Source organism: Gopherus flavomarginatus, chromosome 10 (genome assembly GCF_025201925.1).
Source record: "Gopherus flavomarginatus isolate rGopFla2 chromosome 10, rGopFla2.mat.asm, whole genome shotgun sequence".
Lineage (NCBI taxonomy): Eukaryota > Metazoa > Chordata > Testudines > Testudinidae > Gopherus > Gopherus flavomarginatus.
This window is the reverse complement of record NC_066626.1, coordinates 2,490,576-2,509,141: the sequence shown is the minus strand read 5'-3', so window position 1 is coordinate 2,509,141 and position 18,566 is coordinate 2,490,576. Positions and strand designations below refer to the sequence as shown.

At 47.3% G+C, this 18,566-nt stretch overlaps 1 protein-coding gene across 3 annotated transcripts in view; it reads left to right on the top strand.

Moving 5' to 3' along the window:
• The window catches only part of LOC127058922 (UDP-glucuronosyltransferase 1A1-like), a 95,589-nt gene extending 87,248 nt beyond the window's left edge, over nucleotides 1-8,341 (top strand). For all 3 annotated transcript variants that reach the window (XM_050969410.1, XM_050969409.1, XM_050969411.1), the window contains exons 4-5: nucleotides 3,091-3,310; nucleotides 6,391-8,341. In XM_050969410.1, coding sequence (XP_050825367.1) covers nucleotides 3,091-3,310; nucleotides 6,391-6,688 — 518 coding nt within the window. In that variant the 3' untranslated portion in view covers nucleotides 6,689-8,341. The remainder of the gene's footprint in view (nucleotides 1-3,090; nucleotides 3,311-6,390) is intronic.
• The last annotated feature ends 10,225 nt before the right edge of the window (nucleotides 8,342-18,566 follow it).

The following is an 18,566-nucleotide window of genomic DNA, read 5'->3' as shown; positions in this document are numbered from 1 at the left end:
AGTCTTGATTTTAAAATTGCCAGTGTCGTAGAATCCCCTCCAACAGAGGCGATTCCTGGGGGACACGCAAGATCATATGCCCCCCACATTTGTGGCTTGGCTTGGACTCAGCATGCTCAGTAACACTGCTGAAGCCGGCTGTCTTCACTCTGCTCCCCCACTCTCAGCAGACACGGGCAGGGCCGGCTTTAGGAAGTGCGGGGCCCAATTCAAACAGTTTTGGCGGGGTCCCGGCGGGGATGACTTTAAAAAAAACACATGTAAAAAACCACATGGGGCTTATACTCACTGGGCGGCGCTCCAAGTCTTCGGTGGCACTTCGACGGCAGGTCCTTCACTCGCTCCAAGTCTTCAGCGGCACCGAAAGACCCACTGCCAAAGTGCTGCCGAAGACCCAAAGGGCCGCCAGGTGAGTAAAAATTAAAAAGGCGCCTCTAGCCAGGGAAGGGATTCTCACCGGGCGCAGGGCCCTCTTAGGCGTGGGGCCCGATTCGGGCGAATTGGTGGAATAGGCCTAAAGCCAGCCCTGGGCATGGGTCATCTGCACACAGCATTAGGTTCTACTGGTTAATTATCCTCACTGCTAAAAATGTGTGCCTTATTTCTATTCTAAATTTGACTAGCTTCATCTTCCAGCCATTATCTCTTGTTATACCTTTGTCTGCTAGATTATGAAACCCGCCCCCATGTAGGTATTTATAGACTGAGCTTCATTTTATTCATATAGTAACTGCTGTACACAGAGTTTATTAGATCAGCGGTTCTCAATGGGGGTCTGCGTTCCCCTAAGGGTTCATGAGCCCTTTCAGGGAGCTGTGGGACCCCACGACTGAAATCCCAAGCACTGGCTACCTATCCCCCCACTGCAGTGCCAGAGCTGGGCAGTCCAGGGGGCAGCTCCACCCTGCCTCCTCTTCTTGCCCCCGAGGCCCCACCCCCTGGCCACGTCGGACATGGGCAGTTGGAGTCAGGCAGTGCACGGCAGCCACGGCATTCCCCCATCTGCTGCTGGTAGTGCACAGGATTGCGGCTGTCCTCAGCTGACGCAGCAGATAAGAGCCACCCAGGTAGGGTGACCACACTCTGTAGCTGGCAGAGCCCTTGGGGAGCAGCAACCACAGGGGAGTCTTCCTAGCACACAGCCCTAGCTACCCCTACCTACCCTGAGCTACCCCTCTGACTGCACACAGTCCCTAGATACCCCCTGCCTGCACCCTGCACTACCCCCCGTACCCATACAGTCCCTAGTAATCCCATCTGCACCCTTAGCTACCTCTCTGCCTGCACACAACCCCTAGCTACGCCCAGCTGCACCCTGAGCTACCCCCCGTGTCTGCACACAGCCCCTAGCTATCCCCCTGCCTACACACAGCCCCTAGCTACTCCCCCTGCAACCTGAGCTACCCCCCATCCCTGCACACAGCCCCTAGCTACCCCCTCCCTGCACCCTGAGCTCCCCCTGCCTACACACAGCCCCTAGCTACCCCCCTCCCTGCACCCTGAGCTCCCCCTGTGCCTGCCCACTGCCCCTAGCTACCCCCCTCCTTGCACCCTGAGCTACCCCTCTGCCCACACACATGGCCCCTAGCTACCCCCTCCCTGCACCCTGAGCTGCTACTCTGCCCACACACACAGCCCCTAGCTACCTCTATCCCTGCACCCTGAGCTACCCCTCTGCCCACACACACAGCCCCTAGCTACCCTCCTCCCTGCAGCCTGAACTACCTCTCTGCCCACACACACAGCCCTGGCTACCCCTTCCCTGCACCCTGAGCTACCCCTCTGCCTACCCCCGCACACAGCCCTTAGTTACACCCTTTCTGCACCCTGAGCTACCCCCTGCCTACACATGGTCCCTAGCTGCCTCCCTCCCAGTACCCTCAGCTACCCCCTGCCCACACACAGCCCCTAGCTACCCCCCCTCCTGGCACCCTGAGCAGTTTTCAAACTTTTTGAGCTGAACTCCCACCACATACAACCCAGATAGACTGGGTGACCTGCTGAGGTGAGTCAGGGGGTGGAGATGGTGCTGCCTCATGGACCCTGCTGTGCAGAGCTGGCCCAAGCCCTGTGAGCTCCCGCCCCCACCCTAAAATAGAAGTTCCACCCCCAACCCGGAGCCCCAAGTCCCTTTCCCCCTGGGCCCTGTTTGGGGGGAGGGCTCAGAAAGAGATTGAGAACTCCTGTATTAGATCTTTACTAGGGATGTACATATTAGTTCTGTAAAAATAAGAACTCACCCTTATGTCGGAGCCATTCCCAGACTTTAGTTCGGGAAATCACCCCTTTCCTCATCTCAAATACACTCTTCTCCCTGGTGATCTCATTAAATCCCACAGTCCCACTGGAACTAGTGTCCTGTTTGATGCAGCTCCAGTGTTCTCTTGGACTTTCCAGATGTCCACAGTCCCTGCTAGAACATGGCTGACAGGTGAATCACCAAGACCTGCCAAATTCAAACCAGATAATGCACTGGGTCCAAGAGAGAGACTGCAGACTTCTCAACAGGATCCAGAATGGAGACGCGTCTGCTTGATGTCAGAGTTTATGGGTAGTCCCATGAGAGGTCTAAGAACTGGGGAGAAGAAAGGAGAAATTACCAAAGTTTGTTAGAGATTGAGGGGAGAAGTAAGGATGACAGGACTTGTGGGAAGAGATATGAGTCTAGGGAAAGGAAAGATCTGACTGAGAACGGAAAGATTAGCTAAGGTTGAAGGCTAAGGGTGAAATCGTGACCTCACAGAAGTCAATGGCAAAACACTCATTGTTTTTAGTGGGGCCAGGATTTCACTCCAAGATCTCAAAAGTTTTACAGACGATTCAAAGCTTTGCAAAGATTATCCAAACCCAGCAGAACCTCTGAGACCTTTAAGGTCCACTCCATCACTGATAAGTGTAATCCTGAAGATTGTCCAGGAGCGATTCCCATGTGACCTGCACTCTAGTGTTGTCATGTTCTATTTTTTGTAACCACTGATGCCATTGTACTGAAAGCACATCTAATACTGTGCCTCCTGTGGCTTAAAGAATTAACCAGAAATGTCTGAGCAAGCAGTCTGCTACAGTAATACGTCTACCTCTCCCTCACAGCTCATCCCAAAGCCCGTGCCTTTATCACCCATGGAGGCTCACATGGAATCTATGAGGGGATATGCAATGGAGTGCCAATGGTTCTGATGCCATTATTTGGAGACCAGATGGACAATGCTAAGCGGGTAGAGTCCCGGGGTGCGGGAGTGACGCTGAATATAGTTGAAATGACTTCTAAGGACCTATCGGATGCATTGAATGCAGTGATTAATGATAAAAGGTCAGTATCAGCAGATATAAATGTGTCATCTTCATTTTAGGGCTATTGAATATAATGCTGGCACATCGCTTCCAGTTAAATTGCACACTGAACACTACCCTTGTCATATTACTATGTTACGTATCACTCAGCAATCAGGATTTATATATCAGTGTATTAGCATTAGGGGGCTAGTATTTTCCCCATTACTACAGGACTTTCCTCATCAGTTAAATTGCACACTGAGCACTACCCTGTCATATTATGATGTTACATATCACTCAGCAATCAATGTATTAGCATTAGGGGGCTAGTATTTTCCTCATTACTACAGGACTTTCCTCATCAGGGTCTCTAATTATAGGTATCTAGAAGGGGCTTGAGTATGCAAATGAGATGATGCAATGCTCAAGTGGGTGTGACATATATACAGTGGAAGAAAGCAATTTTTCAAGGTACGTCACATGATTAAAGCCAAAAGCGTCCAGCTTCTTGAAGAATGTAAAGACAGCAATAAAAATGTGGAGGTTTCCCCCTTTTTTCTTTTCTTTTCCAGGCAGGAAATGGACGTAAGGGGAGGAAAAAAATCAAAAATCCAAAGAACTGAACATTTTAAACAGAAATGTTTGTTCCAGTTCACAAATTTTCATCAAAAAACGCAAGTGTTCCACTGAACATTTTCAAAGAAAAATGCTTTATTGGAATGTTTTTCCAGGGAGGTTGAACTGATTTTCTGACTTGCTGTAATGTACAGTGAATGTCAGCAAAATGCTGCAGAATGTCAAAGATGGCTAAACATTAATGATTGTCCCACCCATAGCAACATTACATCATCTCATTGCATAATCACTCCCATACTTTGGCTATATCGAGCAAAGCTACGGTTCTGTTGCAGAACATCCTTAAAGGATTACCTTATAATGGCCAACTTGTCATGTTTTATAGACATTAACTATAGCATTAATTTACTATATAGACCAGAGTTTTCTCAGTCAACTCATCTTTCTATCTGTTTGCAAGCAGCAGCCTCAGGCACAGTCAAATGCTGCTTGGCTGGGCATTATAAAGGAAATGCAGGTCAGCAATGTCTCTTGGCTTGCACAGCAGCTGAGATGGAACGTGTACAGAAAGGAACCAGGAAAGGATTTTGATCCATTCACTACCAAAAGCCATGTGGAGTTGACTCATCCTACCATGCTGACCGTCTCACAAAAGATTAGGTTACATTTAGAATGGCTGTCTGGTAGACCAGGGTAAATGCAGATGAGCCCATTGACTTGTTTGAGGAGAACTTAACCTTTTTAAATAGTTTGTCTATAATTAGGTAGCCCACACTGGACTCTCAAGGCTTCCAAGAGACTCTGTCTATTCCTGAAAATGCTGGCTCTTCACCTTTCACCTCTAAATTTACCTAACAGAGATTTATAGCGACTGTCTTGATTGCCTTTCCTCCAATTCCTTGCCAGTCTGGCTTCCACCCTCTCTGCTCCACTCAAGACTGCCCTCCCACAGGCCACTGGTGACCCACTTCTGGCCAGATTTGGGCCCAATACGCCATTCTTATCCTCCTTGATTCTTCTGCTGTTTCAGTGCAATTGGTCATTCCCTTCTACTGGACACTCTGCTCTCCTTGGGCTTTCTCGGAACTGGTCTCTCTTGGATATCTTAGTACATTATTGCTCTTTATTATTTGTATTATTGTAGCGCTGAGACCCAGTTATGGGCCAGGACCTCCCTGAGCTAGGTGCTGTACGAACCAGAACAGAAAGACGGTGTCTTGTCCCAATGAGCTTACAATACCAATATAAGACAAGAAACAGCAGGTAGATAGCATGAAAGACCCCCTAAGCTTATATTCTACCAGCTTAAGTTAAAACTTCCCCAACGCACAAATTTCTTTCCTTGTCCTTGGATAGTATTGCTGTCACCACCAAGAGATTTACACAAAATTTCAGGGACGGCTCACTTGGAATCCCTATCCCCTCAAGCCCCTTCGCCCCCTTTCCTGGGGAGGCTTGAGAATTATATACCAACCAATTGCCTTAGAAATGTGAGTACAGACCAGACCCTTTGGCTTCAGGATACTAAAAAGCAATCAGGTTCTTAAAAGAAGAAGTTTATTTATAAGGAAAAAAACAAAAGAATCACACCTGCAAAATCATGATGGAAGGTAACTTTACAGGGTAAATAAAAAGACTTAAAACACAGAGGATTCCCCTCTGGCTCAGCTTCACAGTTACAAAAACAGAAATAAAACTACCTCTGTAGCATAGGAAAATTCACAAGCCAAAACAGAAAATAACCCAATGCATTTCCTTGCCCTACTTACAATTTTTGTAATTTTAGGCAGATTATTCCAGGTATATTTTCAGGAGATGTTGTACCTGCTTGGTCTCTCCCTCCGTCTGGAGAGGGAACAACAAAGAGAACAACAAGCAAATTCTAACCCTCCCCCCCGAAGATTTGAAAGTATCTTCTTTCCTTATTGGTTCTTCTAGTCAGATGCCAGCTAGGTTATTTGAACTGATTAATCCCTTACAGGTAAGGCAATTTAGTACAGCTGCCAAGGAGGGATTTTATGCTACTGCATACATAAAGGTTGTTACCCTTCCCTCTATATTTATGATACCTTCTCTTCTACACCATGTCCCTGGGTGCCTTATCGGCTCGCATAGCTTCAGCTACAATCTCTTGGCTGACGATTTATAGATAGATTTCTCTGCCATGACTGGTCTCCTTCTGTGAAGTCCCACATTTCAGCCTGCCCTCTAGATACCTCTTCCCAGAGGTCTCGCTAAAGTTTAAGCTTAACATAGCCAAATCTAAAATCCTAATTTTTCCTCTTAAACCTTCTCTACTGCCCGCCTTCTTTGTCAATGTTAACATCACCATCCTCATTTCACAACCTGGATGCTACTTTAAATGTCTCCCTTTTCTTAAGAGGGTTTAAGACACAGATGGGGAATAAAACCCTCAGTGCATATGGCACGAGAAGAATGTTAACTGATGGATCTCTTGGAATTGTTTTCTGTGGATATAAATCATCCTCTAACTTTTTTATTTAGAAAGTATTTAAAACATTTCATTTCTTTTCTTTGTAGCTATAAAGAAAATATCATGCGTCTCTCAGCCCTTCACCTCGACAGACCTATCCATCCCCTTGATCTCGCAGTGTATTGGGTTGAGTTTGTGATGAGACACAAAGGGGCCCAGCATTTGCGGCCTGCAGCCCATGATCTCAACTGGATCCAGTACCACTCTCTGGATGTCATTGCTTTTCTCCTGGCTGTCGTGCTCATTACCAGCTTCATCTCTCTGAAGTGCTGCCTGTTCTGCTGCCGGAAGTGTTTCTGTAAAAAAGGAAGAGTGAGCAAATCGAGCAAATCAAAGGCAGAGTAATGAAGGGGTTGGAGATGGGGCTCAGCTCCAGACCTTGGGGAATGTAGGGCTTTCCTGAGCGCAGGCCCAGTAAAGTCATTTCTGGTGGTGAGCTCAGAAATTATTCAGAACATATTCCTTTTAAATAGCAGCACCGTGTTTTGCTGTTCCATGTTTTGATTTTGTCTCCAATTAATTCAGAATATTTTTGAAAGCTTTGCTCAATGCTTGTTTGATTGTTAAGGATAATTCACACCATAATGCTATGGTGTAGTGCTCAGAACATTAATGGGACTCCTGGGTTCCATTTCCTGCTCTGTAGCTCACTCACTATCTGACTTGGGGCAAGGTTCTTCTCTGTGTCTCAGTTTTCTCATCCGTGCAATGGGGATAACAACATTTCAACCTTGGTACTACAATGGTGCCCATCATTCTAGTGTGTGAGTGTCTGATGCATCATATTTATAAAGCACTTCAAGATCTTTGGATGAAAGTTGTTACATAAGTGCCAAGTGGTGTTTTAAGCGAGGGATAGAATGCAGCCTGTTGATTGGAAATAGAGAATGGTATTTGTTCTGCCCAGGTCAATCTGTCATTGTCTGAACTGTGTTTCAAATACACTGAATGTGAACAAATTTGAAAGTAGTATTGAGCCACCACCACCCAATCAAGTTTCACCCCAGCTGGAGTACTGAACTTGGAGCATTGTAGTCAACCGATTTGATCTTTGTTCTTGATATTCTGTTAAAAATAAACCAAACAAAAATCTGTACAAATAAACCCCAAATAATAAGAACAACAATAACAACAGTTCTCTTTTTTGATTTGAGATGTATGGGCCCCATCACCTTCACATGCAGTAATCTTTGCACTGAGGACTAGCAGTGTTAGGACAGAGATATTCAGGCCTGTCTGCAAAGGCCTATACTTTAAGAATTTAGGTATATTCTTATCACTTAGCTAGTTATAGAGGTATAAAAGAAAGAATCAAAAAGCACTCTGTAATGGCCTTCTCTTACTGTGACAGTCTGAGGCCTGGTTCTTCAGCTAAGCAGCCATAAACTGGGAAATGTATGGTCACATCCTCTCATTCCAAACTAGTCATATTAAAATAAGGCAATCTGGGGCTGTTAGGAAGGTGATTCGATCTATCACCTCCAGAGAAAGGGAAGAGCCTAAAACATGTAAAAGGAAATTTAGTTTGATAGTTTTCTGTCTGGTATGAACTCACTTATCAATAGACACAGCTGGAGAACCCTTATGTCTGTATAGATGTAGTTGTGAAATCCTCACTTCTGTATTGTTTTGCGTGTTTATTTGCCTGGTCTCTGTCTGGTTCTGTGATTGTTTCTGTCTGCTGTATAATTAATTTTGCTGGGTGTAAACTAATGAAGGTGGTGGGATATAATTGGTTAGCTAATCATGGTACAGTAAGTTAGGATTGGTTAGGTAAATTTCAGTAGAATGATTGGTTAAGGTATAGCTGAGAATATTACTGTATAAATTAGGGGCAAACAGGAAGTAAGTTGGGATTCGAAAATAAGGAAAAGGAACTTGGATTTAAGCTTGCTGGAAGTTCACCCCAATAAACACTGAACTGTTTGCACCTTCGGACTTCGGGTATTGTTGCTCTCTGTTCATGCGAGAAGGACCAGGGAAGGGTGAGAGTGAAGGAATAACCTCTCTAACAAGCAGGACAGAAAAACTTGATGTGGTTGAGCACGACAGACCTACATCCTCAATTAAAACCATCTTAACATATAAAGAATAGCTCTTAGAGCTCCTGAAGTCCTCACCACAGGAAAAGCAGGAAGGACCAAGACAACGTAGGTCTATGTGTGTTATGTTTCAAAGCATGCACAGAAAAATTAGATAAAGCCATAAATCATCTTGCTGGAAGGCTGCAATGTAATAAGAGTATTTCTTAGAATCTAGAACAATCACTTGCAAGGACCCAAAAACAGAGAGAGAAAAAACAGACTACTCCCTAAGGCAGAGGGGTACAACTTTCCCCACCTTGCCCCAGGCTAGCTCTTTCTTATTGTACGCTTCCCTACAGAGGCCCTGGCCTGCAAGCAGAACCAGGAAACCTCTGAGAATTAAAAAAGTTATAGATCACAATTTCAACATTTTTCAATACACCACACATAGATATACTCATGAGGTAGGATGCATAAAAAATGCTTAACACTGCCCTTTCTATTTCAATTATCTCAACCCCCATTCATGAGCTAACCTACAACAAGCAAGGGTTACATGCTCCCCATGAAAACGTCTACCAGATACACCCACTGAGTTGTGTGGTCATTGATGTTAAAGGTGTACAGTACGCTCCAGGTAAATATGTACATCCATTATGGACGCCGGCTCCATTTCACCCCCCTGTGAGGGCAGAGCTACACCAACACATCACCTTCTAAACTTCATCCACCTGCCAGGCTATCAGACTCACTCTGTCTCTCCCATATTGCTCCTCCACACCTAGCAGTTTTAACCCTTTCCAATCATCACTTGCTAGGAGGTTATTGCCAGATCTGAGGACAGGAGAGTATCACAAACCCTGCTGTTACACCACGGCAGACATGACGACTTCTTAAAGTCCTCAGGGAACCAAATGCCTAAGTATGGGCCCAAGTGTCCAGCAAAACACTTAAGTGTGTGCCTAAGTCTATTCCTATTCATCAAAGCAGGTGCTTAAGTTAAGCAGGTGCTTAAGTCCCATTGAAGTCAATAGCAAAACTCCTATTTTCTTATCTTAAAGATGAACCTGGACTCAAAGAGACATGGAACCACCAATGTACGTGTTCTGAGTGTCAGCTATCGTTATGCAGGAAAGCAGCACTGGCCCGTGATACTGTGGGTCAGAGTTGAGGTTGTGTCTGATCTTTCAATTCAATTTCATACATTTAAGGAAATTAAGTTTAACCTTCACTCAGATTTTCCTGCCTTTCCACGGTTCGTTGTGATGATAACAAGGTTTCCCCGTTAGCTTAGTGCGATGTCTTTCCAGCCTTCACATCACCTCAAAGGGCACTCTGAAAGGCGACCATGTAAAAACAGCACTTCTTACAGATCACCCCTGTTCCCAGTGCATAGTCAGTGCTCTGTGTGGTGCTCATGTTAGTGACAGAAATACACGTTACAGAGCCCCTCAGGCAGGAGTGGCACCAGGGTTTCTGGCGCCCTAGGCAGAATTGGGGGGGGCGGCATTTTGTGCACTCCCCACGGGGCGCGCGGGAGCTTCTGGTTCTGCTCCCATCGTGCCGCTGAAGAAGGACGCTTCGCCGAAATGCCACAGGTGACAGCGGCAGTCACTGAGCTGCTCAATTGCCTGCCGCTGTTTTCCGCGGCACATCGACAGAAGGTCCTTTTCCAGCGGCATGATGGGAGCAGAACCGGAAGCTCCCGTGCACCCCTTGGGGAGCACACAAAATGCTGCCCCCTGAATCCTGGCACCCTAGGCAACCGTCTAGGGTCGCCTAATGGAAGCGCCAGCCCTGTCTTCAGGAGCAAACAAGGCAAAGCGTGTGCAGGGCTGTATTCTGTTCCTTCTCATGCAATGGCAAGGGTTTACTAGGGCTTGTCTACATTACCAGCAGGATCAACGGGCAGCGATTGATCCAGCAGTGGTCGATTTATCATGTCTAGTCTAGACACGATAAATCAACCAGCGAGCGCTCTCCTGTTGACTCTGTTACTCCACCAGAGCAAGAGGTGCAGGCGGAGTCGACAGGGGAGCGTCAGCTGTTGACTCACTACAGTGAAGACACCGCAGTGATTACATCTAAGTACATCGACTTCAGCTACATGAATAACGTAGCTGAAGTTGCATAACTTAGATCGATCCCCCCAGTGTAGACCAGGCCTAAGTTCCTCTGGTCATTGGAGTAGGGACAGGAACACGAGGTCTCCCCCCTCCTCAGATGAATGCCTTGACCATCCAGCTATAGAGTCACTCTCAGTCTGGCTCACTTTGGCCCAATTATTAGTCACATCTTTTATACAAAGCAGAACAGTTGCAACAGAAGAGCTTAGGAAAGCTCTGCCCCAGAATATGCCAGCCCAGTAGCTAGGACACTCTCCTAGATGTGGGAGATTCAAGTGCAAACCTCTCCTCCCCATCGGGCAGAAGCGGGAATTGAACCGCACATTCCCACATCCCAGGTGAGTGCCCTAACCACTGGCCTCAAGGGGAGGAGGGAGCTGCTGCTGCCCCCACCTCCTCCTCTGGCCATTTTGTGCATAGTACCTAAATTCTGAAACAAAACATTTGCCAAAACTATCAGCAAGCTTGTGTCCAATTCAGGAATAGTTTTGGCTTGACTGAAACTGCATTTTTGGATAAATAAACTATTCAGCCAAAAAAATTCACCCCACTCTAGCCATAAGGTGAGATCGAAGCATTTACCCAAAGACAAAGTTTCTTTTTTTCCTTCTTTCTTGGATCGGGAGTGCACATGGCATCACTCCGAGAAAGGAGCTTTAATAGACGGCTAAGTGGACTTTTGCCCTAGGCTCCCAGGCCAGAGTGAGCCATGGCAGATGAATGACTCGCACTGAACAATCATGCTCATCGCCATTAGTCACACAACGCCGAGCACTTCAGTGCAGATCAGTTTCCAAGGAAGCATATCCTGCTCAGGAAGCACATTCCACCAAGACATCACGAGCAGCGTCTTCCTGCAGTCAGTTCTCATATGACCATGCCTTAAACATTCCCATCTGTTTCTGTACTGGGTGACTTCATTCTCTCTCACTCACTTAGTCCTTTGCTAATCACATGCTGGGAAGTAAAACATCATGTTTTTGCCAATTTCCAGGGGCACCAGCTGGGATTTCTGAGCGCTGTGGCAATGAACCCACTTGGGTTCTCTTACATCCTGATCGGAGCTGGCTCGCGGGGCCCCAGAGAGAGTCCGTGTATCAGAGCTGTCATTTTAGAGCAGCAGGATTCTGTAAAGTCTGCACAAAGGTGAAGCAAAGCCTAGGAAAAAGAGGCTAGCTCCACGTACCAGCAGGGCTCTCCCAGTAAAGAGACTTACCAACATTTACCGGGGGTGGGAGGGATGCATGGAGGCTGATGATCAAAAGTGAGAAGCCTCTGAACATTGGCACTTTCCAGCCCATCAGCTCCTGTGAAAGCTAAAGAGGATTAGACAGTTCCTCTCTCTACTGACATCTCAGCTAATCACTGGGTCCCTCGCTCATGGCTGAGTAATCCCCTACTCTATAGCCATCTCAGGCCTGGGTTACACTTCAGGGTTTTGCCAGCATAGCTATGTCAGTGAGGGGAGTGGGGCGGGGGGGTCAGTCCCTAGCCAACACAGCTAGGCCAGCAAAAACCCTAGTGGAGATGCAGTTACACCATCAGAATAGTCCCTTGGCCAGTATCGCTTATCTCATTCACAGGGCTGCTATAAGCTGTACTGGCAAAAGACCTCTTTGGCCTGTATAAGAGGAGACTCTTCTAGGCCAGAGTTTCTCAACCCATGGGTCAGGGCCCAAAACTGAAGCACCAGAATGTTTCAAAGGGTGGCATGGCAGCTCCTGTCTCATGGGGCTGGCTGGGCTCGCCTCCCTACTCCAGGCACCGCAACATCTGGGGTCCCAGCGCCCCCCAGGTGTGGCCCAGTCACCATGACGACAGGAGTCCGGGTAGGCCAAATATGAGTGAGTGGCACTGCAACCCCATGAGCCAAGTCACAGCTCCATTCACACACATTGGGTCTAGTCGGGGGGGCGGGACCAAACCTGAGCCATGCTGCAGTCCCAGAGGTCATGCCTGGAGCAGAGAGCCAAGCCCAGCCAGCCCCATGGCACAAGAGCTGCAGGAGCTGCCACTGTGGGGTGAGTGCCAGGCAGGACCCAACCCCCCGCCAGGAGGGGGACAGCATCTGACAAACCACCTCAGGCAGAGCTATAACCAGGGTGGGGTGAGCAGGGCAGCTGCCCAGGGTGCAAAGCCATGGGAGCAGCTCAGGCCAGGGTCGCCAGGTGGCGCAGGGCTCAGAGAGGGAGCGCCACCTCCACCCTGACTCATCTCAGCAGACCACCCAGCCTGTCTGGGCTGGGGGGACACAAACAAAAAAAATTAGGGGGGGACATGTGACCCTGCATGCTCCCCCCCAGCATCGCCTGTGGCAGGGGGTGCAAATATGCTTGCTCACCCCAGGGCCTAAAATTGCCTAGTTATGGCTCTGCCCCAGGGCTTCCACTCTCAGACAACATACTAGGTGGTGACAGGCCAGAAACATTTACAAATGGGTCCTGAGCCCAAAAAGATTGAGAACCACTGCTCTAGGGGACTTTGCCAGTCTAGCTCTATCAGAAAAGCTATGCCGGCAAACTCTTTCTAACGCAGGCAAGTCACCACTGCACTACAGCGCCTCTGGGCACAGTGTAGCAGCTCTCTCCTCTCTAGCACCCCTGCTAACGGATGGCTGTTCCAGCCCTGCAGGGATCTCTCTCCCTATAACTAGGCCTTCCAGCCAGGCCATGATTCAGTCCCACCCCTTTCGGAGCAACAAAATCCAAAGTCCTAATATCCTTACAAAAAGGTCCTCACAAATCCAGCTCTGGGTTCCATGGTCCTCACGCCATCCTGGCTCAGGGCTTTCCAATGTCCTTACCTTATATCAGGAGGCTTCATGCCACTTTCTCTGGGTGGCTGGTAAGGAACCTGGGCCCTCCCACTCCGCCAGGTCCCAGCTCAGGTGCCAGCTTGCTACAGGGAATGTCTGTCTATTCCAGCCAGCCCCTGCTGCCTCCCTGGGCTTCTTCCTACCTAGGGTTTCCAATTCTGGTTGGACATACTCCTGGAGGTTTCGTCACATGATGTAATATTTAATTGAATATTAATCTTTAATTCTCTGAGACTCCAGGACAATCCTGAAGGCTTGGCAACCCTATTCCTACCACAGCCATTTATCAGGTCTTCTGCCCACAACCTGTCTAGGTTCACCTTCTCTAGGGGCCATGATTCACACTGGGCTCTTCCCCGCAATCCCCCAACAAATCCCACACTAAAAATACAAAAGTAAACCTCCTTCTGCCCTCCTTGGCCTTGGCTTTTCATCCCTTTCTGGCTCCTCAGCTGAATTGCTCCCAGGGCTCTCTGCCTGGCAGGCCAGCCCCAGCCCCATTATCAGGGTGCACCACTGGAGCCTGGTCCACATCCATCGGCTGCTCAGAGTCCCGTCTGGCTCCTTCTCTATTCAGGACAGGGTCACGGGGCCAACTCTCTTCCCAGGCTTGATCCTCTGGATCTCACTACTCTCTAGTTCCAGAGTGACAACAAAGCTCCTCTCCCTGCCCCTGCAGCCCCTTCTGTTCTAAGCTTCTGCTGTTTATAGTCCCCTCACAGCCACTCCCACCTCCTCAGTACAGTCTGGTATGTTAAGTGGTTTGTCAGGCCCACTTTAAGCTCTCCCTTGCCTGTGTGGGGTACACACGGCATCACACAAGGCATCATTGAAATCAACGGGACTACTTGCAGAGTAGGGGACTACCCAAAGTGAGGAAGGCGGGTAAAATGAGTGTACATTATTTGATATTACAAGCTTCATGACCAGAGAGCGTGATTGTATGACACGCAGTCTTGAATTCCTCTTTGACCTCTGATTCAGATGCCGTTTGAAAAGCAATAGGCTTGATTTGCAGCGATAGTCCCATCACAAAATCCAGCAGTTTCGTTTCATTCAATGGCAAGGCTGCATTATGATGCTCATTACCTGATTCAGCACCTTCAGTACAGCTTAGATATGACCTTGATAGCATAACTTCGACCTGCTTTGACATGCTGTGGACTCGAACTGCCCCTCTGCTACTTTTACTGTATGCGGGGAATGTTCAACAGACGTATCCACTTGAGAGTTTGCATAATGCAGCTGAGCTCTAAATAGCAGTTTTTAAAATCCAACACCGTCACTCTAAAATAATGAAACCCCTCAAATGATAGCCATTGTAGGAACATATCAGTGAACAAATAACGATGGTCTTGAGGCACTGGGCTGTGATTTTGCCAATGCTTAAATGAGGAAGTTAAAGACAAAAATATAAGTTGTCTTCAAAAACTCACCTTAACATGACAGGCCAGACTCACCACTTCCCTATGTCTTGTGTCAGCCCAGCCTTTACACCAGGGTGTGTGTACTGTAGATATAAAAACAGACATGAGTTTGTTTTAGCTACTAATGTTCTGATCCTGAAACTGATGCACACAGACATGAAATTAAGGGGGCTCCACACACCTCCACCTGGGCAAATCCATTTGGAGATTCAGGCCCTCTATAATTAACTCCCATAGCTTGTATTCCCCTCCCTTCCCCTCAAGCTAATAGGGGTTGAGTTCATCAGACAGATATTCTGAATATACAGAAATAATACAGTCCATCTTTCACACTAAGGGCAAAGAAGTGTGGAAATTTAAAAAAAAAATCAATCTTTAATGAAAGAGGTGAATCCCATGCAGAGCATGAGAAATGGAGTGAACAATGTTCCACTGGCCTATAAAGAATGTGCAGTGTTTTGTTTCTGTCCAGTAGAGAGCAGAATGTTATTGCAAATAAATTATGCCCAGTAGGGAAAGCCGTATGTGCAATGAGAAAGTGAGACCTTCCCCACAAAAAGCCAGGAGTGGTGGAAATCAAGTGTTACCTGGACAGACTGAAGATGATGATGCTCAGTGAAGATCATAATCCAGCCTTGCAATTGAAATGTAACATCCATGGTTTGTAATGCAAGTGATGCTTATTACTGTTGCTATCTATGTAGGTGAGGTTTCCTTGAAGCACCTTTTGTTGTAGTATTTAAGCACTGATCATTGTCCAAATCCTCCTTAAGAAATGCAGGTCTAATACACTATAGCTTTAAATTATTATGTGTACTGTATTATAGTTGCACCAAGGAACTAGATGAGAGACGGGTTCCATTGTGCTAGATTCTTCACAGACACATAGACAAGACAGGCAAAGCATAGGAGGGGAAACAAGCACGGAGAGGTGAAATGACTTGACTCACGTAACAGGCAGTACTGGGACTAGAACCCCAGTCTCCTGGTTCCCAGTCCAGTGTCCTGTCCTCTGTGGCACTCTGCCTCAAAATGAGGATTCATCGTTGATGTTTGAGATTCATTGCTGTGCCCTGGTGAGCTCTGCACGGGGGCAGAGGGGGAAGCCCACAGGCCACTGTATCTCCTTTGTATTGGGGCTGATGCAGGCCAATTCACCCCAAATAGAGAAGAGTAAAGTCTCTAACTTCACTTGGCTGCCCAAAGCTCCTATGGGCTGTTCTGGCAGCTAGGACCCCTGTTCAGTGCAGGTTCTGGGGTCACCCCCAGAGCTGACTAAGCTCTTTGGGGAGTTCTCCGCACAGTAATTACAGCTGCAGGCTAGGAAGATGTCAGCCTTGAATTATGAGCAGAAGAATGTATGGGGATGGTCATAGTCACAGTGTTGCAATCTCACTGCAATATTTGCTGCTTTTGCTGAATTCCCAGATGTGGAGTCATGTTATTGCAGGAGAATCTTAGTGTACTTTTTTTTTAAAAGAAGTTTTAGCCCACGTGCTTGGGAGAAAAGCTGAAAAAGGTGACCCTGCAAGGCTCAGACACCAGAAAGCAAAGAAAACAAGCCAAGTCTGTTATTTAGTAAAAAGAACAGGAGTACTTGTGGCACCTTAGAGACTAACAAATAAGAGGCCACAAGTACTCCTGTTCTTTTTGTGGATACAGACTAACACGGCTGCTACTCTGAAACCTGTTATTTGGTAAAAACCCATGATTTTTAAGCCAGTCTCAGGATATTCTAGGGTCTGACTCAAGGGGGATTGGCAGTGCTACAGCTGCTAATTTGGGGTTAGGGAGTAAGAGTCTTCTGCCTCTTCCCTTAAAGACCTGGGAAGGAAGGAACCTCCTAGTCCTACCACCAGCTTGGGGAGGGGAGACTGGAGGTAGGGGAGTGCAGTGCAGGGAGCTGGGTGCTGCTTTGAAAGAGATGCATATACTGTGCCCTGGGGCTTTGTCTCTGCTGGGATGAACAGGACCTAATTCCCCATGGCCCTGGGTTTCCCTCACAGTAACAATTAGCTTCAACTGGGGATTGTGGTGGATAATGGAACATTGCACCTGCTGGTCTTGAATAAGAAGAGAGTGACTGGTTGCAATGAGTGCTTCCGCAAGTTTCCTCTTCAATGTTGTCTTTAACGAGAAATCAAAACTAATTCGGTGGTTTGGCAGGAACTGGTCTGGCCAAAGGTTTCTGGATGGGTTGCTTTGATGGAGATGGTGTGGATGGGTTTTGGGAACATCTTCACAATAGCTTTGAGCAAGGATGTAATCTTAATCACTTAGAACTGGTCTACACAACCACTTAAGTCAACATAATTTAGGTCACTTGGGGCCCGGGGTGTAAAAAAGTCAAGATCTGTAAGGGGCTATCTACACTTGGAAATTTACTGAAATAGCTATTCCAGAATAATCATACATAAAATAAAGTAATAAATGTAGCAATTCGGGAATAGTTAATTTTGGAAATTTCCAAGTGTAGATAAATCTTTAGAGTTTGGCTAGACTGGGAATAAAAGATGTGTTAGAAAATGTCAATGAACAGATTCCAACTGCTCCCAAGTCTAGTGCAGAGAAGGCACATATCCTGTCATGCGCTATGCTGGGAGAATTACAGCAGTGGCAATGGGAAGACATTTGGTTTCTGTCTGTGGGCTGCATCTAAAGAAGTGGATTTTTACCCACAAAAGCTTATGCCAAAATAAACCTGTTAGTCTTTAAGGTGCCACCGGACTCCTTGTTGTCTGTGGGAAGATTCAGCAAATACCCAGGACTTTGGGAGACATCAAACTCTTATCTCCCTGATAATTTATTGCAAATGCACCAAGAGCCTGCCATGTGGAGGAGCAGACATGGAGCAGGCTGACACAAAGCCTTGTGCAAATGCTGGAGGAGCCTGCCCCTGCCTGCTTGTGCTTCTTGCCAAACAAGGGAGATGCAATCATCGAACAGCACAACTGTGATGACTTGAGAAACACTGATACTCCCTCCCACAGGAATGGTCATGGCCCCTAGTGCAGACACTGAGTACAGGCAGGTGGAGCAAGAAAGATCTCTGGAACTGAGCGGGTGGTAACTGAACATCCTCCACAATGGCCATGAGCCCAGCTGTGTCTCTGGAGGTGCCCTGGGACTTCCTGCATGAGCATTCTTGAAAGAGTTAATTTCTCTTGGATGTACAGCTGTGTCAACAGATAGCAATTGCACTCTTCACAAGAAGGGGCAAGTACCTTGGCAAATGGAAAGTCAACACACACAAACCTCGCACATCAATAGCTACCCTCAGGGTGCTTGTTTTACATCCCCTCATCAGCACGGTGCCCCCTGGGTGTTGGTCCAGTTTTGACTCAGGACAAAGAGCACTGCCTATCAGGTCACCATCATTGCTGCTGGCAGCAGCTTTGGTTTACCTTGGCGTTCTCCCCTCCAGGTCTCGACTTGACGAAGTTGGCTTGGCCCAGAGGAGCCTACAGGATCAGATGAGACCAGCTCTCCAAATGGCATGGCTGTGGCACTGCATCTGTAAAGATGGGCTCTTCCTGGAGGGAAGAGAGATGGCCCACCATTCTCACCCGTCTCCCACAAACCCCGCAGAGTGCCTGAAATCCTCCAGAACTCACCCTGGTCAGTGGAAATATTGTGTGGACTGTCTCAGGGGGCAGCTTTCACAATGAAGGAAACAGGAAAAAGATTTATTTGGACAATATTTGCCCCCTACCTTACTTGTGCCACTATTAATCATCTCTGAGCTTTAGTAGACACTCTCCCATCCCAACCCCTCTGGCAGCTTGTGCCTCTGCTTATGACCTCAGGCTGACATATTCAGAGCTAGTGTTT